We start from the raw sequence: 22,881 nt of genomic DNA, 5'->3' as shown, positions 1-22,881 counted from the left end.
CTCTCTCTTTTTTTACGTCTGGGCTTCACAAGAGAAGGTCGCGATTGGCTTGTGGGTTATCTTTCATTTATTTGGCGTGGGCTACGGCCAAACAGTAGCCTGTGTAAAGTTGGTTTAATAAACCGTCCATTCATAAACTCAATCCTCTGTCTGGACAGTTGTTCTTTTATGATCTAGTCAGGTCATTACAGTACTTTTCCCATTACTTATATTTACTATGAATGGAGTAAATGCATTTTATAGTGTTTGAACGTGTTTTCTGGAAAAGTCGACATCGTGCTGTCGCTTTAAATAATTCAATTATTTTTTTATCCCAGTAGTTGAAGAAAATAGCAGGCCATAAATACGTCATAGTACCTCTGTTTCTTCGTTCAATTTGAAATTAGTGGCTTTCGGTGCGGGTGCAGAACATTATAGTCGTGTCGGTAAAAACGTTTACTAGCTGTACTTTTAATATTGTAACCAGAGAGGTTTGAAGTGCCGTGTGGAATCATGTTCAACATTGATTCCCATTAAAAGAGCACGCATTTTTTTGTCACTTGTCAAGACGCAGCATCACAGACACAGCAGGACACGACCAGCAGCGGCACGACAGAGGAAGGCGAACATTGAGGATATCTTTACTTTTATCGGCGTTACTGCTTGTTTTCTTAGTATTAGAAATGTTTCAGGACCACTGGTTTGGTATCTGGTAGGAATAGGTTATTCTAGCTGATGAAATGACGAAGATATGTTATATAAGGCGAATAACGGAGATCAGACAGAATTTAACGTTAGCCTCACAAGAATCGCATGTGATACCTCGACTGTTCTCTAGTATGGCACATCTTTAGTTTAGGTAGCTAGCCAGGTAGCTAATAATACTTACTGGATTTTTTTTTTCTTGGAACACGAACGTGATTTTACAGCTACAGCTAGTTTGGTAGCCGTTGTAAATGCTGGTCTACCCGGTATTGTGTGCATTTAATTTAGCTAGCTAGCTAAGCGGCTAACGTTAGCTAAATGATGAGGTAGTATGCGTAAAAGACGAATGGCCAAAATTCTAGCCAATGTTTACTAGATCATAGAATACAGTAGCTTGTAATTTTAATAACTATAGCTAAGTAATTACCGTTGGCTATTAAATAAATCCAGCCGGTTTACCCTTGTTTTTTGTGGGTTTATAATCCAATCAGACATAAATTGTCTTTATATGAAATGGGCCCATGTCTTAATTTAGAAAACAAAGAATTAACGTTAGGCTACTTGAGACTAGGTTAAGCTGCTTAAAGTTTTTCCGAGTTTTTAGTTTAGCTAGCTAATTAGCTAGATAACGTTAGCTAGATACAGTAGTTTGGAAGCGTAGGTAGCTTGCCGGGCTATCTCGTGTAAGGAGAAAACGCTGTCTGTGAACCTAAACCAGGGTCCGTTTTCTAAATCGCAGTTTTACGTGCTGCCACAATGGACAGTCACACCGATGTTGACAGCATGAGCGTCAGGGAGGTGGAACCCATGCCTGGCTATGCGGGTCTCGTAACGAGAGCGTCTACCGTGATGATCAGTGCCTTGAGAGACTGTAGCGCTTGCGGTCTAGAGCTCTCTAAAAGGACGCTCCTGGAAAACGCTTATATTACCTGGACCGAAATCGGTCTTTTCTTCATGTGCGCCGTTATGTGGACGCAGATACGACGGGGACTAACAGAATGTCTGTTCAAGGTAGATACACCCCCTTACTCAGCTTTCCCCTCAGTTTTGCGTACTATACATTCACATACACATTTCTCCACAAATTACATAAATTCCCTATTTTCTTTAAGAACCATGAGCCTTATTCTCGTTCCCTAATTATAGGAGCCTTCTATCAGAGTTCAGCCTTCATTGGGTGTTATAAAGGTGTTCATGTCACATGTTTCATATACCTTGCAGTATTAGTGGAATAAGATAACCATTGTATTTCAATTATGATGAATTACATTTCACTTTTCAAGCCCATCACAGGATATGAAACACTGGTCCGTTTCTCTCTGGTATAAAAACACAAATTATTTTCCATGCTGAATTCAACAATTGTTTTCTACTGTACTGGGGCTTGTCCTCCTGACAAGTTAATCATGATGCCCATCAAATTGCAGCATATGAAGAAGACCTTCATTCTGAGGAAGGCCTACATGCTACACTCAGATACCTTTAGTGTCTCAGTGTGTGTCATCTTGTGGTTCCCAACCAGGGGTTCTAGGACCACAGGGGGTACTTTAGAACACTAATGAGACCATAGGCTTACTTGTAAAATGCACATGAGGGAGTACTTTAGGGATACTCCGGGCAGAGCAAAATTCACTGTTGTAGCCAAAATCAAGATCAGATACGCTAAGGTAGTGGGTTCGATCCCCGGGACCACCCATACACAAAAAACAAACAAACAAAAAAGGTATGCACGCATGACTGTAAGTCGCTTTGGATAAAAGCGTCTGCTAAATGGCATAATATTATTATTATTATTATTATTATTATTATTATTATTATTATTATACTGATTCAGTAAGACTATGGAAACCCTTCACCTCAGCTAACGACTCTGCAATAAAATATTAACTCCCAGGGTACAAAGACCAGAGCAGAGATGTGGCAAGCAAGCCTTGCTGAGGAGATTAAATACCCATACATGGAAACCACAGACAGCACCTTTTTTCTAAGAGTGTAGGCTATCTAGAACCTCAAAGGGTTCTTCGGCTGTCCCCATAGGAGAACCCTTTGAAGAACGCTTTTTGTTTCCAGGTAGAACCTTTTTGGTTTCCATGTAAAATCCTTTCCACAGAGGGTTCTACCTGGAACCCAAAAGGGTTCTACCTGGAACCCAAAAGGGTGCTCCTATGGGGACAGCCGAAGAACCCTTTTGGAACTCTTTTTTCTAAGAGTGTATAGCCTCCCTAATCATTGGTGATTGACTTAAGACCGTAGACTGATGAGGAAATCAGTGCATGTGAGATCTACTACTACAGTACCATTGCCTCTCAAGCTGCTGTCACAGCAATAACACAAGCGGGCTAAGACACAGTGGTTTCCTGGTACGTGCTCAAACTATCATAAAAAAAGCAATATTCAGCAATTCTAAGTTGTTTTGTCATTTATTTTCAAATAGCCTAGTAGCTAGGATCTCTTTAATTTTTTCCCCACACACATTGTCAGTTATCCATCAATTAATGTGTTACACCCTATAAGCATATCTTGGCCTAACAATGAATGAGTACATTCATAATCCTCCCAGCTTTTGGCTCCATGACAGTAGTAGAGGACTTAAAGCTCTGCTGAGAGATACACAGACTCTGACTCTCCCACCAGGGGCATCATTTCAGCTAAACCAAGAGTATGGCAAAGTGACAGGGGGGAAGGGTTTTTGTTTTAGGTTATTGTCCTACTGTCTGGTGGAAAGCAGACTGAAACAGGTTTTCCTCTAGGATTTTGGCTGTGTTTAGCTCCTTTCCGTTTCTTTTTTATCCTGAAAAATTATCCAGTCCTTAACGATTACAAGCATACCCATAACATGATGCAGCCACCACTATGCTTGAAAGTGTGGAGAGTGGTACTCACTAACAGGATGCATATTCTGTACAGGCTTCCTTCTTTTCACTCTGTCAATTAGGTTAGTATTGTAGTACAACTACAATGTTGTTGATCTATCCTCAGTTTTCTCCTATCGCAGCCATTGGCCTCATGGTGAAATTCCTGAGTTAGAAAGGACGCCTGTATCTTTGTAGTGACTGGGTGTATTGATACACCATCCAAAGTGTAATTAATAACTTTGCCATGCTCAAAGGGATATTCAGTTTATTTTATTTTATTTTTTTATCTACCAATAGGTCCCCTTCTTTTGGAGGCATTGGAAAACCTCCCTGGTCTTTGTGGTTGAATCTGTGTTTGAAGATATATGTATGTGTGGGGTACAGAGATGAGGTGGTCATTCAAAAGTCATGTTAAACACTATTATTGCACACAGAGAGAATCCATGCAATTTATTATGTGACTTGTTAAGCAAATTTCTACTTATTGACTCAAGACATTTCAGCTTTTCATTTTTTATTAATTTGTAAACAATTTGAAAAACATAATTCCACTTTGACATGATGGGGTATTGTGGGTAGGCCAGTGACAAAGAATCTCAATTGAAACCATTTTAAATTCAGGCTGTAACACAACAAAATGTGGAAAAAGTAAAGGGGTGTGAATTATTTCTGATGTGCAACAATAGTAATCATAATTCTTGTATTTTTATGAACTACACAAGCACCAAAATCCCTGTTTGTTGACAAGTGGCAATAAGTCACTGATATCGATTAGGGGGGAAATCAGGTTGTACGTGCTGTTGAAACTAACACAACAAAAAAAACACATGGAAACTTTTGTCAATCACTCATACAGTGCATTTCGGAAAGTATTCAGAACCCTTGACTTTTTCCACATTTTGTTACGTTACAGCCTTATTCTAAAATGGATTAAATAAACGTTTTTCTCATCAATCTACACAAAATATCCCATAATGACAAAGCGAAAACTGGTTTTTAGACATAAAAGATAATAGAAATAAAAATACCTTTTTTACATAACTATTCAGACCCTTTGCTATGAGACTCGAAATTGCGCTCAGGTGCATCCTATTTCCATTGATCATCCTTGTGATGTTTCTACAACTTCCACCTGTGGTAAATTCAATTGATTGGACATGATTTGGAAAGGCACACAACTGTCTATATAAGGTCCCACAGTTGACAGTGCACGTCAGAGCAAAGACCAACCCATGAGGTTGAAGGAATTGTCCGTAGAGCTCCGAGACAGGATTGTGTTGGCACAGATCTGGGGAAGGGTACCAAAAAATGTCTGCAGCATTGAAGGTCCCCAAGAACACAGTGGCCTCCATCATTCTTAAATGGAAGAAGTTTGGAAACACCAAGACTTTTCCTACAGCTGGCCGCCTGGCAAACTGAGCAATCAGGGGAGGTGACCAAGAACCCGATGGTCACTCTGACAGAGCTCCAGAGTTATTCTGTGGAGATGGGAGAACCTTCCAGAAGGACAACCATCTCTGCAGCACTCCACCAATTAGGCCTTTATGGTAGGGTGGCCAGACGGAAGCCACTCCTCTGTAAAAGGCACATGACAGCCCGCTTGGAGTTTGCCAAAAGGCACCTAAAGACTCTCAGACCATGAGAAACAAGATTCTCTGGTCTGATGAAACCAAGATTGAACTCTTTGGCCTGAAGGCCAAGCGTCACGTCTGGAGGAAACCTGGCACCATCCCTACGGTGAAGCATGGTGATGGCAGCATCATGCTGTGGGGATGTTTTTCAGCGGCAGGGACTGGGAGACTAGTCAGGATCAAGGGAAAGATGAACAGAGCAAAGTACAGAGAGATCCTTGATGAAAACCTGCTCCAGAACGCTCAGGACCTCAGACTGGGGCGAATGTTTACCTTCCAACAGGACAACGACCCTAAGCACACAGCCAAGACAACGCATGAGTGGCTTCGGTACAAGTCTCTGAATGTCCTTGAGTGGCCCAGCCAGAGCCCGGACTTGAACCTGATCGAACATCTCTGGAGAGACCTGAAAATAGCTGTGCAGCGACGCTCCCCATCCAACCTGACAGTGCTTGAGAGGATCTGCAGAGAAGAATGGGAGAAACTCCCCAAATACAGGTGTGCCAAGCTTGTAGCATCATACCCAAAAAGACTCAAGGCTGTAATTGCTGCCAAAGGTGCTTCAACAAAGTACTGAGTAAAGGGTTTGAATACTTATGTAAATGTGATATTTCAGGTTTTATTTAAATATAAATGTGGAAACATTTCTAAAAACCTGTTTTTGCTTTGTCATTATGGGGTATTGTGTGTAGATTGATGAGGGGGGGAAAACAATTTAATCCATTTTAGAATAAGGCTGTAATGTAACAAAATGTGGAAAAAGTCAAGGGGTCTGAATACTTTCCAAATGCACTGTAAATCAATTATCATGTTGAAATCAAAAACTCGACAGGGGGGAGATGAGGTTGCGTGTCCTGTTAAAATGTACACAGCTCCAAAACCACACAGAATATGGTAATAATGTGTACATAACTGGTTAGAGGACAATTTGTAGATGACAGCTAGCTACGTTTTGAAGTGTTGCATTTTGATTCAAGTGGGTCGCCAAAGGAGTAAGTGTAGCGCAACACTTTTTTGGTTAATCACTTCCATCGATATCACGCTAAAATCAATAGAACAGGGAGCAAACGTTTGGAGTGTAGCACTGTTTAAACTAACACTATTGAAAGGCCACACGGAAACTTGGAATAACCTATACATTGTTGGTTAAATGAGAACTTGTAGAAGGCTTATATCTATATTCAGGAGGCTGCCATCACGGAAAAGGGAACAGACCACTTCTTCTGTTAGTTAACGTAAACCAGGGGTGGGCAACTTTAATGTAAAAAATTGCGAGCAAGACATTAGTGGCCCCCCTCTTGACAGCAGAGATTTTTTTGTTTTTGTTTTTGAGTTAATTTCGTGCAATTCTATACATTTTATCATGGCGTGTAGAGAAAATGTTCCGGTTTGCTGCAATTCTACACATTTTGCTTTGAGGTGAAAATGTAAGCTTGTGTAAGGTAGTAACAGAAACGGTCCACATTAGGGAAATGAGTGCAATATACAATACTTTAATATGGTAAAATAATTCAACGTCAAATTATAGTATATGTTGTCCACTCACAAACTATTGCAACAATGACATCTATTTCTCACTCATTTAACCATTTAGAGAGTAAAAAAATGCTCTCAAACACAATTTAACCGGGTGCTCTAGACTAGAGTCTCCATAGTGTCTGTGCAGCAGCCTGAACGTTTGACGTCCCTACTAATATGACTAAAATGACTAGGATTGTGCCTTTGGCTTCTGGACAGTAAATGAAAGTTGATTTGAAAACCAATAGAACATGCAATAAATGCTGGTTCCAATGGCGTATGAAGTGTTGTTAAAATTAATAATTCCCTCAACATTTCTAAGGTGGTATTTTGGCTAGGCTAGGCTACTTTGAAACAAGGTAAGACATGCTTCATAAATGGCATAAAACGTCCAGGTTTGAAACAATTAAGTTTATGGTTAAATAGTTTCAAAATACTGACCTCCTCCGCTCAGATTCAAGGTGGGTGATGTGCGGTGCGCAACAGGCACTGTCCTTCACTCTCCGGTCTTATGACCATTTGCTCTGAATGAACTGTGCCTCAAGTATGTCGCAGAATAAAGCCTTTAGACGTTAATGTTAATTATCCTTAATTATATTTGTCAAACATGACTGGCGTTTAGGCTATATTAAAGTTTGGCTACATTTTCTGCCCCTTTCCCTTATGTCCGCATCGGGTTGGACATGAGACTGTAGCCAATATGCATATCAACTACACGTTGACATGTAGGCTTTTTTATTTATGTACAGTACCAGTCAAAAGTTTGGACACACCTACTCATTCAAGGGTTTTTCTTTATTTTTACATTGTAGGATAATAGTAAAGACATCAAAACTATGAAATAACACATGGAATCATGTAGTAACCAAAAAAGTGTTAAACAAATCAAAATATATTTTAGATTCTTCAAAGTAGCCACCCTTTGCCTTGATGACAGCTTTACACACTCTTGGCATTCTCTCAACCAGCTTCATGAGGAATGCTTTTCCAACAGTATTGAAGAGTTCCCACATGCTGAGCACTTGTTGGCTGCTTTTCCTTCACTCTGCAGTCCAACTCATCCCAAACCATCTCAATTGGGTTGAGGTCGGGTGATTGTGGAGGTCAGGTTATCTGATGCAGCACTCCATCACTCTCCTTGGTCAAATAGCCCTTACAAAGCCTGGAGGTGTGTTTTGGGTCATTGTCCTGTTGAAAAACAAATGATAGTCCCACTAAGTGCAAACCAGATGGGATGGCGTATCGCTGCAGAATGCTGTGGTAGCCATGCTGGTTAAGTGTGCCTTGAATTCTAAATAAATCACAGACAGTGTCACCAGCAAAGCACCCCCACACCATCACACCTCCTCCTCCATGCTTCACGGTGGGAACCACACATGCTGAGATCATCCATTCACCTACTCTGCGTCTCAGAAAGACACGGGGGTTGGAACCGAAAATCTCAAATTTGGACTCATCAGACCAAAGGACAGATTTCCACCGGTCTAATGTCCATTGCTCGTGTTTCTTGGCCCAAGCAAGTCTCTTCTTCTTATTGGTGTCCTTTAGTAGTGGTTTCTTTACAGAAATTCGACCATGAAGGCCTGATTCACGCAGTCTCCTCTGAACAGTTGATGATGAGATGTGTCTGTTACTTGAACTCTGTGAAGCATTTATTTGGGCTGCAATCTGAGGTGCAGTTAACTCTAATGAACTTATCCTCTGCAGCAGAGGTAACTCTGGGTCCTCATGAGAGCCAGTTTCATCATAGCGCTTGATGTTTCTTGCGACTGCACTTGAAGAAAGTTCTTGAAATGTTCCTGATTGACTGACCTTCATGTCTTAAAGTAATGATGGACTGTCGTTTCTCTTTGCTTATTTGAGCTGTTCTTGCCATAATATGGACTTGGTATTTTACCAAATAATGCTATCTTCTGTATACCAACCCTACCTTGTCACAACACAACTGATTGGCTCAAACGCATTAAGAAGGAAAGAAATTCCACAAATTAACTTTTAACAAGGCACACCTCTTAATTGAAATGCATTCCAGGTGACTACCTCATGAAGTTGGTTGAGAGAATGCCAAGAGTGCGCAAAGCTGCCATCAAGGCAAAGGGTGGCTACTTTGAACAATCTCAAATATAACATATATTTTGATTTAACACTTTTTTGGTTACTACATGATTCCATATGTGTTATTTCATAGTTTTGATGTCTTCACTATTATTCTACAATGTAGAAAATTGTAAAAATAAAGAAAAACCTTTGAATGAGTAGGTGTGTCCAAACTTTTGACTAGTACTGTACATGAAAAATAGATTTGAATATTGTTGGCCTCTGATACAATTCTGATCGGTGTAATTGTTTGATATTGTGATTTTAGCGTGAATTCTTTTTACTTGTCCATTCAGACAACTTAAATCTATATTCTTCTTGTCTGACATTTTTTAAAAACTTGTCCCGGACAAGAGGACAAGCGTTAATGTTGAGCCCTGATGTCAAGTCAAACAGCAGTTACCTAGCCAAAGCCATCTACTACAGCCATCTTTACCTCTGCACTGTTATGAGAAAAAGCCGAGTTGTTCCCCGCAGCTGCGTCGATGTGCTCTCCAAAAAGCCAGCCATACAAAAAGCCTTCCCTCTTGCTTCCAGGTGTCTGCACGGTCCTAAAGTCAGCCTGCGAATCCCGCTAAACTGCATTTGCCTTTAATCGGGATGTGAATGATTTTAGTAGCCTATTTTAAATTGTTGGTGTTGAGCTAGGTTATGATGACTGCCATACCCTGCCATACCCAATTGACGCCCCTGTCTCTCGCCCTGTTGGGGTTGACTGGGAGGTGCCCCAATGTCCGTCCCAACAGATATGGCTCACAGCTCGTTATTCATTTGGACATTTGGCTGGGTGAGAAGTAAAGCTAAATGCTATATATCTGTTGGCTCAGATGTGGTCAGGGAATTCAGGGAATGGGCTGTTTTTCCTTTTAGTCACAACTACTGTGGACAGACCCTGGATGAGAAATTGCCGGGCCTTTCATGATTCACTACACTATTACAATCTGATGCAACGCTATTGGGGTATTTCTCGAATTACGTGTTTTTGTGTGTATAGCGTAAAATGAAGCAATAGCGTTCAGTGCCATGTAAACCATGTTAATGAAAATGAGCATCCAGTGATGCATTGAGGCTAACCTGCTAGCTTTCATCTGAGAGGAATGGGTCACCGTGTACTCCGATATAGCAGAACAACTTCAGCCTCTCATAGAATGAAGGGACGCGATAAATAAAACACAAGGCATCCAATTAAATCTCCTGGGTGCTCCTGCTCCACTACTCCCTTAAATATTTGAAACTGTCAGGGAACTGTTTCCACAACCTCTGTCTCTGTGGCAGCATGGGTATATAAAGAAGCATCTGAGATGAAGGGGGAGTAGAGAGAGACATAACCTACAGTGAACCCACTGACTGACTGACTGACCGCCCTTCATGCAGCAACAGTAGTTTCTTTCTACCCCTACAAACCCCCGACCACGCTGGAAAAACTCTGGCCACTAGTTACCTATAGACTAACTAGGACACCATTTTCTTTCCTGTGCACATGGTCAGGAAAACCTCCTCACCCTGAGAGTATGATATTGAGTCTGACATTGTGGTCATGTGGCTCATGTCTTCACATAAGATGGTCTCTCTGACTTCCCTGTGAAAAATGCCTTTTAAGGACTTTATATTTAGAGGATAGAGACGCACACTGTTGAGCTCTGATGTGCAGACGGCTCAGAGCTGTCAGTTAACTTCAGGCTTTGTAGTTACTGTTGTTATTACACTGTCTTAACTCGGTCACTGCACTGCACCGAGGGCAGAGGTGTCGGCTAAGAACACTTGGGCTCAGACAATAAACTGTAGGGCCATAAAGGCTCTCTGTATCAGTGTTTGCCATGTGTAAAGCATTTGGATGCTCTTTGTGATTAACAGTACTACCTAGTGTAAGTGTTAGTTATTTTATTGCTATACACTTGCCTATATGACAAGGAGGTCAGGGTATGACTGTGTGCGGGTGTGTGTGTGTGTGTGTGTCTGCCTTGACTGTCGGTATATTTAGGAGTGAGTGTGCGTGTGAAAGTGCACAATGCCTGACTTCCACTTCCTGCTGCTGTAGTGCAGCAGCAGTGTGGTGCCTCAGTCGCCACTCGGGGGGAGGAGAGCAGAGGAGACTGGGGCTGCAACTGGGGCCAAGGCTCGGCCATGCTGGCTCAGCACACCCAGCTCTTATTAACGGGGTCAATTTCGGCACTGATACATGGCCTGTCTGCTTGTCTCTCCACAGCCACAGCCTCTCAGGGCCCAGCCAAACGTGCCAAGCCTAACTGAAACGCACTCAGCAGCAGTTTATAACCTCTCTTATGAATTCCACCCTCCCACTGCCACTTGCAGCAAATAAATGTACTTGACAGTGTTAGCCTGGTTTGAGGGCTTATCAGCATTGGGCTATGTATCAAAACCACTTACATATACATTTGAGTCACTTAGCATACGCTCTTATCCAGAGCGACTTACAGTTAGTGAGTGCATACATTTTAATACTGGTGCCCTCAACCACAGGTCTTGGATCAGATTACCCTACCCCCTGATCCTAATGTAAACCATTTGGGGATGGGAAAATAATATAATCTGACCCTGTGTCAGTGGTTAGGGGCAACTACCTACCGACTCTGTCAACATCCCCTCTGACTAACTAACTTCCTGGTTATTCTAATTTCTAAAACCGTCTGACATGAGTCATGACAAGTCACACATAGAGGCTTAACGATTACTATTACCAAACTGTAGTAGTGTAGTAAAACTATTTGTCTTGATTAAAAGTCCCAGCAGCCCTCAATTAAAGAGACGATCCTTACATGCCCTCATATAAAGATTGATTAAGTGTAGCAGGTCTCTATATAACTGGCTTTAACGAAATAGCGTATGAAGAAGCAGACAGGAACTCATTTATTATGATTCACTAAACAACTCCTATCACTCACTTGTGTTTACCACATGTCTTTCCCCTGGCAAGCTGGAATGCACAGCCTTGACCACAACAAAAAAAAGTGTCCCTCTGTAGACAAACAGCACATTGTGGCTGTCAAACTTGGCAGAGCTCTGTAACCCCAACAACTACTCTATGACAATACGATTGAGAGGGCAAAGGAAATCTGAGCTCATTGTCTCCTCAGCACAACATAGCGCTGAAGAGCCCAGAGTCTGAGAGAGTTGTGGTGGGACCATTAATTAGTAGTAGGCTAGAATAGCTATCCAGCCTGTTGACAAGGAGTTTCCCACTTTCCATGCTTTTTAAAGGTAGGACCGTAGTTTAATACTTTTCAGTGTTTTTTTTAACAGGATTTAGGCCTACATGGAAGTTTCTCGTTAGGCAGTTGAAGGGCTAGTGTACATCTGCACATTTATAATTGTAGGAAAATAGCAAATTCTTCTGTAATTGCCACCCGGTGTAGTTGTCCGTCTCCTCCTCCCCCTCTTGTTCCGCTGTCAGACCAGCCTCAGCCAGAGCCTGTTGGTTAGCATAGCAACAGGATAGTTAGCCCCACATGAGCTACACATCTGGGAGAGCATAACCAAAGATAGATCACAGCTTATTGTTTCCAATGGGAACAAATGAGTCATAGTGGGCAGAACAAGCAAGGAGGTGGGCAGAGCCAAGCACGAGCTAGCAAGATCCTATTAGCCCATTCTAGCATACATCTGCATATTTCTGTTAGGGAACGTCTATTCTGTGAAGTGTGCTTGTGCAATAACTCAATTCGCCTTTGCACTCCTTCTAAACAACGCAATTGTTTATAACTTTGGCAAAGGATAAAGTCTACAAAACGTTGTCCACTCTGTTCAGAACATATTCTAGTTTTGGGAACAGAAAACTGTATTGAGATCAAATGTTTCATCAATGAGAAAATGTGCAGACTGTTGGCCAAAATCCATCTCCTTCCATCTTCTCCCACTGCCGGCCACTGGGCTTCCTCTCACTACCATAATTTGGTAGTGAGTGGAAACGCCAAGCGGATGCTTCACATTTATACATCCAGTGAAATATCTGTCTCATTGTTCTATCTGTGGCATAACAGTGGCTGTTTTACAACGACAGCCTAGGTATTACTCTGTTAGCCCAAACACAAAGGCAGCTGAGCTGACACTACCAGGTTTGTTTGAGCTGAACCCACTGTTGTTCGACCTCTTCCTCCCCCCACCTCCTCCTCATCGCTAAGCCTCCTCCATCTTGTCAAAGATTTATCCAGGGGATGCAAGTCTATATAGTTCTTGACTCATCCCTGTAGTGTCATACGGTCTAAGCGTAGTTAATAGAATCAACACTAATCAGCTAGCCTCTCCTTTAGTTCCTACTATATGACCGCCTGGCTTGGCCCAGCAGGCAGTGACGTGGTTAATACAGTGACCTCATAAACCGCAGGCTCCTGGCTTTATGTATCCTCTTACATGCTGACCAGACCACACGCGCATGTTGATTTTTTTTCTCCCACACCATACACGATCAGGACACGCAGGTTGAAATATCAAAACGAACTCTGAACCAACTATATTAACTTGGGGACAGGTCGAAAAGCATAAAACATTTATGGCAATTTAGCTAGCTAGCTTGCTGTTGCTAGCTAATTTGTCCTGGGATATAAACATTGGGTTGTTATTTTACCTGAAATGCACAAGGTCCTCTACTCCAACAATTAATCCACAGATAAAACGGTAAACCAAGTTCAGGTTTCCTTCAGGCTTCTTCTTCTTCTTTGGACTTTATATTTCGGTTGGCAACCAACTTTAAGATGCATTACCAACACCAACTGGACTGGCGTGTGGACCTCAGTTATTCTTTCAATCACCCATGTGGGTATATGCTCCTAAAAACCAATGAGGAGATGGGAGAGGCAGGACTTGCCAGGTTCTATTTTAGCACCTGGCCACGCAGACATTTTGCAATGCTCGCGCACGCGACGCGTCCTGTCTGGTCAGCATGTTAGTGTTGCCAATTTCATGCCTGTTGCGTTATGGATGATGACCATATGCCTACACATACACACACGCACGCGGGGAGAACGAAACAGCTTGTGTAAATAATTGAGGAACAGTAGTTAATTTTTGTCTTGCTGCAAATGGCAGGATATGACAAACCACTCTCTCTCTCTTAGTGATGCAACTTTCGGTCGATTTTGCTGCCGACTAACCAACCCCCATTAACCGGTTAACAAACGGTTAAATTAGTTCCAAACAGTAAAATGACATGACCAGCAGAAAATACTATACGTGGAAGGAACGAAAATGTTTTCATTAAGAGCTTAAAAAACATGCGACAATAGCAAGCCTATCCTCTCATATTATTGAACATGCAACTACTGTAATGAAGCAACAAATGTAATACATCATTTTCAAACATTTGCCAAATTGCAATTTGTGGGTCCACCTCCGACGCAGAGCACAGAGAATCAGACTGATCCGAACTCACTGGTTCTGGTGGATGGGATACCCTCTGGGGGGCTCATAGAGTCGATGGTCCTAAAGTCATTTGGAGAGGTAAATTGAAGAGGTACATTTTTATAAGCTCAGCATAACTACCATTTCTTGCTTTCTCAAATGTCAACCAAAGCTTAACATACTTTGTCAATTGGGCCTCACAGAAGTGCTTTCAGTGGTCGACCGTCCAACTGCTCCAACTGGAGAATATTGTTGACTTCCACCGAGGTAACCCTAGGAAGACAAAGAGAAAAATATCAGTGTTAGGGAAACTAAAACTAGATTCAGGTTATTTTGTGTGCAAATGCAAATAGTTGTTATCTGAGATGTTTTATATTTCACTGTATATTCACCTTAACAGATGGTGACCCCAGCTCCCGTAGCTCTCCTTCTGTTTCTCCTGCGCCTTATCGGTGTTTAGTCTCACCTTGATGGATAACAGGAATAAATGCAATTATATTTCATATTACAAATACATTTCTTACATATCTCTTGGAGGGCCAGAAAATAAATTAACAGCGGACAGTAATTTTTACCTGGTCAAAAACCTCCACATCCTTCTCAGTCCGTGCCTGAAGGTGGTCCTCAAAGGCGTTGTGATCTGGTTCGACAATTTCCACCACATCAGACTACAGTACATGCAATAATTGAATATACAATTGCATTGTTTACCTCAGTCAAAAGCTGCGGCTCCCGCTTACAGCCCATAAAAAATTGGGGTAACGATTTACTTTGACTACATATTATAACGCATTCATTACACATCTATAAGTATTTCATGAACGTGTTATAACAGGTCATAATCACATTATTAAAGGTTAATGAAATATATCCATAGCATATCTATAGCGCATTCATGTCATGCTATGCAAGAGCTCATATTTAGGTATCTTAATAGCTGATGCGTCATTACAATAACAGCTTAGTGTCATCATTATGGCTGTAATCAAAAGTGTGCTTCTGCCATACCAGTGTTAGTGTGGTTTTGCCAAACCACATTTAGAATATATAGTCTGTACTAGCTCCATTTTTCCCACCGGCCAGTGTAGGCCGTTGACTTACCTTCTTCTTCTTCTTCTTCTCACTGAGCGTATGGGGATCCCCATACATTTTACAGATCAAATCGTGTAGTTGAGAGTGATAACTCTTTTGTAACTCATTAAAAGTCCTCCTCCACATCACAATTAAGTTCATCATACTGGTCTATAATGCACACATGAAGGGTCTATGTATGTATGAATTCTATGCAGTCAAAGTAAAGTCAAATATATTTTCCCATTCATAAAGCATTTATAGCTAAGCACTTCACGGTAATTAACTGTGCAGTTTGCCACTCTGATCTAAAACACCAACATTAAAGGTCTATGTATGAATTCTATGCAGTCAATATACTGTCATTTCTATTTTCCCATACATAAAGCATTTATAAAGAATTAAAACATGCCACACTGATCAAAAAGAATAAGGACACAACACAGAATGTTAAAGGAAATATGAACATTTTATTAACATTTTCCAAATGTAGCCTAGCACAGAAAACAATTTCTAAGGACATCTCAGAAGAATCCTACCGACATTTTTCAGTCTCACTTTTCCACAGAGGTGTTATATTAGTGTGCAACCCAAACTTCGGACGCTACAGACGATTTTGTGAGAAGACCGATTTTCGGGATGTCTCATTATCTGAATAACACCGCTCTATCGCTGTCACCTTTCACAGCAGATGCGGAAATGCGACAGATATCTCTAGCTTAAACGGACTGATTTTTATGGGGATTTTTTTATTAAGCTTATTAGATTTCCGCGGGGGCGAGGACATCGACTCTAAGGGGTTAATGTTGGCATTATAGATCAGATGGCAAACTGCACAGTTAATTACCGTGAAGTGCTTAGCTATAAATGCTTTATGAATGGGAAAATATATTTGACTTTACTTTGACTGCATAGAATTCATACATAGACCCTTAATGTGTGCGTTATAGACCAGTATGACCAATTTAGGCCTAATTGTGATGCGGAGGAGGGCTGTAAATTAGTTATGATAGGGCTGGAAAAGAGTAATGAGATGACCCTCAACTACAGGATTTTATACATTACATTTACACTGAGGATTCAACCCTGTGGAGATCTTCACTCACCATTGACCTCAGGAAGAAGAAGAAGAAGAAGAAGAAGAAGAAGAAGAACAAAGAAGAAGAAGAACAAAGAAGAACAAAGAAGAAGAAGAGGAAAGAAGAACAAAGAAGAAGAAAGAAGAAAGAATACTGACCGGAGGGGGAAATGGGGCAATTACAGGCTATATGTTACAGGCTATATATATCAACATAATTTTCAAAACCGCTTTTGGCCTTTTGGCATATTCACTAACACTGGTAAAACAGAAGCACACTTTGAGAACAGCCATAATGATGACCCTATGCTGTCATTGTAATCATGCATCTATTAAGATGCCTAAATATGAGCTCTTGCATAGCATGACATGAATGTGCTATAGAAATGCTATGGATATATTTAATTAACCTTCAATAATGCAATTGGGACCTATTATAACACATTCATGAAATTCTTATAGATGTGTAATAAATGTGTTATGGATATGTAGTCAAGGTAAATCGTTACCAAAATTGGTAAAAGGCCCAATTGGGACCCATGTTAGAGCCCACATGCCCAACTGAGCAAAAAATATTCACACATTTGTGAATCGTTGCATTAATCAAGTGTGCAACATTATGTGCAATATGGTTTAGATGAGTAGCTCCTGTATAGTTTGAATTGCTATCCTTATTTTGTTTGTCTATATACTATGGTATTTATGGTATGTTTAATAGGTTCACACACACAATTCAGGAATGTGGCTTGGGCCATACCACATCCAATGCTAAAGTAAGTATAGTGTAAACAGAAAAAGTGCAAATCTGATGTTGAAGAGATAGATCTTACTACACATACTTTACTAATGTAAATCCACCCTTAATCTCACACCTAAAGGCAATTAGCAGGCGGATGATGGGGGTTAATGTCTCCTCTGAGAACAGGTAATAATCTCTCCCAGGTGGAGCGCTGTGGTTGCCTACTCAGCACAACACACACACACACACACACACACACACACACACACCATAGAGAGAGTTGAAGAGAGAGACACACAGCATCTCTCCACAAGTGTATGCTGTTTGTTCTCTTGGGTATGGTTTGATTTGTATCGTGTGTATGTATTCAGTGATTATGGTGTGTTTTGTTTGTGTATTGTCTCTTGTGTGCATGGAGTGTGTGTACAGTATTTACCTTTTCGAGCATGGTGTTGGTGTATCATGTTTCTCGGTAATGTACAGGCTGTGTAGGGTAAGTGTACCTATTAAGCCCACCAAAATCTAAGTTTAGACATTTCTATCATATACTGCCCTAATGTTTGTAAGAAAGTGGAGATATAATGAAAGATTAATATCTCATGTAAAGTTTTATGACTTTACTTCCAACATTTTTTAATAAGACAAACAAATATTTGATAAAATATGTGAAAAGTCCGGACTGGGCTTAATGGGACCTGAATGTACCCTTTAAGCCCATGGGTGTAACAAATAAGCCCACCTCTTAAATAATTAATTTGAATTAATTTACAAATGTTCAAAACTTCCAAACTGACATTTCTTATGCAAAATGTGATTATTATTAATCTCCCCTAAAGTTATTAAAATAAACTAATCATTACTATTCATCATGAAAGTAGCACTCATAACAGGGGGGTGTCCAATCATATCCACAGAACATGCTGACCAGAAGCACCATCGCCAGCATGTTGATTTCGCAATACATAGCCCCATCCATCCTCCCCTCAATACGGTGCAGTCGTCCTGTCCCCTTTGCAGAAAAGCATCCCCAAAGAATGATGTTTCCACCTCCATGCTTCACGGTTGGAATGGTGTTCTTGGGGTTGTACTCACCCTTCTTCTTGCTCCAAACACGGCGAGTGGAGTTTAGACCAAAAAGCTCTATTTTTGTCTCATCAGACCACATTACCTTCTCCCATTCCTCTTCTGGATCATCCAGATGGTAATTGGCAAACTTCAGACGGGCCTGGACATGCGCTGGCTTGAGCAGGGGGACCTTGCGTGCGCTGCAGGATTTTAATCCATGACGACGTAGTGTGTTACTAATGGTTTTCTTTGAGACTGTGGTCCCAGCTCTCTTCAGGTCATTGACCAGGTCCTGCCGTGTAGTTCTGGGCTGATCCCTCACCTTCCTCATGATCATTGATGCCCCACGGGGTGAGATCTTGCATGAAGCCCCAGACCGAGGGTGATTGACCGTCATCTTGAACTTCTTCCATTTTCTAATAATTGCGCCAACAGTTGTTGCCTTCTCACCAAGCTGCTTGCCTATTGTCCTGTAGCCCATCCCAACCTTGTGCAGGTCTACAATTTTATCCCTGATGTCCTTACACAGCTCTCTGGTCTTGGCCATTGTGGAGAGGTTGGAGTCTGTTTGATTGAGTGTGTGGACAGGTGTCTTTTATACAGGTAACGAGTTCAAACAGGTGCAGTTAATACAGGTAATGAGTGGAGAACAGGAGGGCTTCTTAAAGAAAAACTAACAGGTCTGTGAGAGCCGGAATTCTTACTGGTTGGTAGGTGATCAAATACTTATGTCATGCAATAAAATGCAAATTAATTACTTAAAAATCATACAATGTGATTTTCTGGATTTTTGTTTTAGATTCCGTCTCTCACAGTTGAAGTGTACCTATGATAAAAATTACAGACCTCTACATGCTTTGTAAGTAGGAAAACCTGCAAAATCGGCAGTGTATCAAATACTTGTTCTCCCCACTGTAGGTTGGAATATGGCAATTAAGCTAGCTAGCTTGCTGTTGCTAGCAGGTAGCGTTCTCCTGGCATCCGCCAAACCCAGATTAGTCCGATTCCTCTGTTCCAGAGTCCAATGTCGGCGAGCTTTATACCACTACAGCAGACGCTTGGCATTGCGCATGGTAATCTTGGGCTTGTGTGTGGCTGCTCGGCCATGGAAACCCATTTCATGAAGCTCCCGACGAACAGTTCTTGTGCTGACGTTGCTTCCAGAGGCAGTTTGGAACTCGGTAGTGAGTGTTGCAACCGAGGACAGACGATTTTTACGCACTACGCACTTCAGCACTCGGCGGTCCCGTTCTGTGAGCTTATGTGGCCTACCACTTCGCGGCTGAGCCGTTGTTGCTCCTAGACATTGCCACTTCACAATAACAGCACTTACAATTGACCGGGAACAGCTCTATTAGGGCAGAAATTTGACGAACTTACTTGTTGGAAAGGTGGCATCCTCTGACGGTGCCACGTTGAAAGTCACTGAGTTATTCAGTAAGGCCATTCTACTGCCAATGTTTGTCTATGGAGATTGCATGGCGGTGTGCTCGATTTTATACACCTGTCAGCAACGGGTGTGGCTGAAATAGCCGAATCCACTCATTTGAAGGGGTGTCCACATACTTTTGTGTATATAGTGTATGTGCTCGGCTATGCACCAGCCATGCTGTGTGTTGATAGCACCTGGCTCGCTCTGGTCTGTGTGGTATGGGGTGATGATAAGGCCTGATTGTGTGGCAGTCACACTAGCCTCGGAGCAGACAGGCTCGCAGTGGAGTAGACGACTGAGGGGGGTGACTGCGCTGACAGCTGGCCTCTATAAATAAACGTTGCAGGCAGGGGGTGGGGAGGGAGGGACGTGGAGGTCTGAGGCACACGGTGGATATCCTGCTGTCTGCGACATACATGACTCACTAAACACATGCTGCGCGGGCCTATCAGGGGCGAGGATATAGGTCACGTGACGCAGCGTGCTGTATGTCGCTCTGGCAGCATGATCACATAGGACCTCTCTTGGTCTTCCTCTTTCGTTCTCGCTCTGTCTCGCTCTTTCTTTTTCTTTCCAGCTCATCACTGTCCCTGCAAATCTGGGGCGTCGGACAGGGAGAAAGATAGAAAGAGAACTAGTCCTGCTGCACTAAGCAGAGATGGACGCCCAAGGCCTGTTCCTGGGCCTGCTGCTAACTAGTGACAAGTGATTGAGATGTATCAGCAAATAGACCCCTTTCACTTGTTTATCTCGGGTTACAATGGAGCTGGAGGTGTGCTCGGCATGGGCCGGCTGGTTGCCTAGAGAGGCACAGCTCCTCTGTCATGGGGTAAGATAAGGAGCGGGAGTTTGGTTTCTCATCCGGCACGCCGGCCGACGGATCGTCTTTGAGCCCAGCGGCTAGGGTTCCTCTGGCCCTGTGGAAGGTCTGGTTTATCAGGACACAGGGAGGAAGGGGGGAGAGAGGGGTTACTGTTAAGCTATCTCGGAATGGGCCTCTTCTCTGAAGTAGCGGTTACCAGTTCACAGACAGACAGGAACACACAAACACACAGCACTTCAGGAAGCCTCTCGCCAACTTCCTGTATTTTCTGCTTGCATAACAAGCCATAAACAGACATGGGGAGATTTGCACGAGAAGACACGTTTCTGCCAATGAACGTGTTTGTAGTAGTGCACCCACCATGTGATTCACGGCAGCGAAACAGCCCTATTACTTCATCAATGTGCGCACATACTGTATACCACCAATACATAACATTCCATTGAGTTTCGAAACAATCTGAAAGGTGAGATTCCCCACTCACACATTTGAACAATAGCCAAGTGTCCTGTGATTGTGTGTTGCAGCCGTTTGCACAATGGTGTTGTCTCCAGCCCAAAGATACTGCCAAGATGCCAGAGAGCGCGTGGAAGCTGGTCTTCTACACCATGTCCTGGTCCTACAGCACCTACCTGCTCTTCTTCACCAACTACACCTTCTTCCACGACCCGCCCTCCGTATTCTATGGTAAGACGTAGGACATGAAACAAGGTAAAATAGTCAGTAGTTGAAGAAGAAAGGGTGGTTTAAACTTAACTACAGTTAAGCAATGATAACATAAGCATTAAGGCATCTGTAAGAAAGCATTAAAACCTTTAAAGCCTTGAAGAGGTCTGCATTCTTCAAAGTTACCTTTAACCTTCTCTTTTTTACTTTTACAAGTATTTAAGAAGAGAAGGTCTGCACTCTTCGAAGTTTCCCTTTTTCTACTAATAACTCCAGTTAACCTCTTAAGGATCTGACCTTTTTGTCAATTTCCGCCTAAAATGACATACCCAAATCTAACTGCCTGTAGCTCAGGACCTGAAGCAAGGATATGCATATTATTGATACCATTTGAAAGGAAACACTTTGAAGTTTGTGGAAATGTGAAATTAATGTAGGAGAATATAACACATTAGATCTGGTAAAAGATGATACAAACAAAAAAACATGTTGTTGTTTTTAGTTTTTTTCATAATCTTTGAAATGCAAGAGAAAGGCCACAATATAATATTGCAGTTTAGGCGCAATTTAGATGTTGGCCACTACATAGCAGCAGTGTGTGTGCAAAGTTTCAGATTGATCCACTGAAGCGTCGCAATACTAGACTATTTTGTATCAAGTCTGCCCAAATGTGCCGAATTGGTCAATTGATACATTTTCAAGTACATAACTATAGAGAACATACAAAAGTGATATGGTAATACAACATTTATGTTTTCACACTCCCAGGAATGTCATACATGATGGATCAATAGCTTATACACTAACTTTCACACATCTAGATGGCCGGGCAGGGTGGGTATGGAGCCAGAGAGGGGTTCAAACTTTAGAATCCAGTTCCTACATTTGAATATAAAAATTGATTTTATCAAACAAAACTATGCTACTTTTTATCTCTGGGACCCTTAGGATGACAAATCAGAGCAAGATGACTGAATGTAAGTACATGATTTACCTTCAGAGGTGAATGCATCAAACCAGTTGCCGTGCTACATTTTTTGTTGTTGTGCACTCTCCTCAAACAATAGCATGGTATTTTTCACTGTAATAGCTACTGTAAATTGGACAGTGCAGTTAGATCAACAAGAATGTAAGCTTTCTGCCCATATAAGACATGTCTATGTCCTGGAAAGTTTGGTGTTACTTACAACAGTCATGCTAATCACATTAGCGTACGTTAGCTCAACCGTCCCGTATACGGGACACCGATCCCGTAGAGGTTAATTAACGATAGATAACTTAATAACTAAAGTAACCAAAGCATTGCAACCTTCAAAGCCTTGACCTATTGAACCCTCCGGATGCTTCTTTTACAAGTATTCAAATAGAAGCCACATTTGTGTTTTATATTTGCATTTTGTGTCTGAACTGACCACAGGGCATCTCTACTCTGTAACCATTGCCCTACACAACCCACTATCATCCTTTCAGTCCTACAATATCAATTGTCATTATTTTATCTTTAATTTATGGCATCCCTTCCTTCCGATTCCATCAGACTTTCAGGTGTCAGTCGGTGCTTGGGTTCGTTTCAATCTCCCATTTCCTCGATTGAGGCGATCAGTTGTTCTTTAAAAGGCCCTGCACTTTTCTAATAGCTGTCACTCACATTGATAGTAGTCATTCAACCTGCTCAGGCAATGTGGCTCTGCTCTTAGTTCTCCTAGAGAGAGAGATGCTTTAGCTCTTGTAGAAAGAGAGAAGGGAAGGGAGAGAGAGAGAGGCTCCTATTCCTGGAGCACTTTAATATCTCTTGCCGCCGCTTTTTCAATGTTTAATGATGGAACATCTGATCAATAAACATTACGGCCTGTAACCTCATCTCATG

General features: G+C 41.8%; 1 protein-coding gene across 1 annotated transcript in view; it reads left to right on the top strand.

Moving 5' to 3' along the window:
- Positions 1-385: 385 nt before the first annotated feature.
- Positions 386-22,881, top strand: part of LOC311131021 (ceramide synthase 1-like) — a 36,125-nt gene continuing 13,629 nt past the window's right edge. Inside the window, exons 1-2 of the mRNA XM_084163849.1 lie at positions 386-1,695; positions 20,876-21,035. Of these exons, the coding sequence (XP_084019975.1) occupies positions 1,441-1,695; positions 20,876-21,035 (415 nt within the window). The 5' untranslated portion in view covers positions 386-1,440. The remainder of the gene's footprint in view (positions 1,696-20,875; positions 21,036-22,881) is intronic.

Source organism: Coregonus lavaretus, assembly GCF_964263955.1.
Source record: "Coregonus lavaretus genome assembly, chromosome: 6".
NCBI classification, from domain to species: domain Eukaryota; kingdom Metazoa; phylum Chordata; class Actinopteri; order Salmoniformes; family Salmonidae; genus Coregonus; species Coregonus lavaretus.
This window is presented reverse-complemented; position numbering and strand designations above follow the sequence as displayed.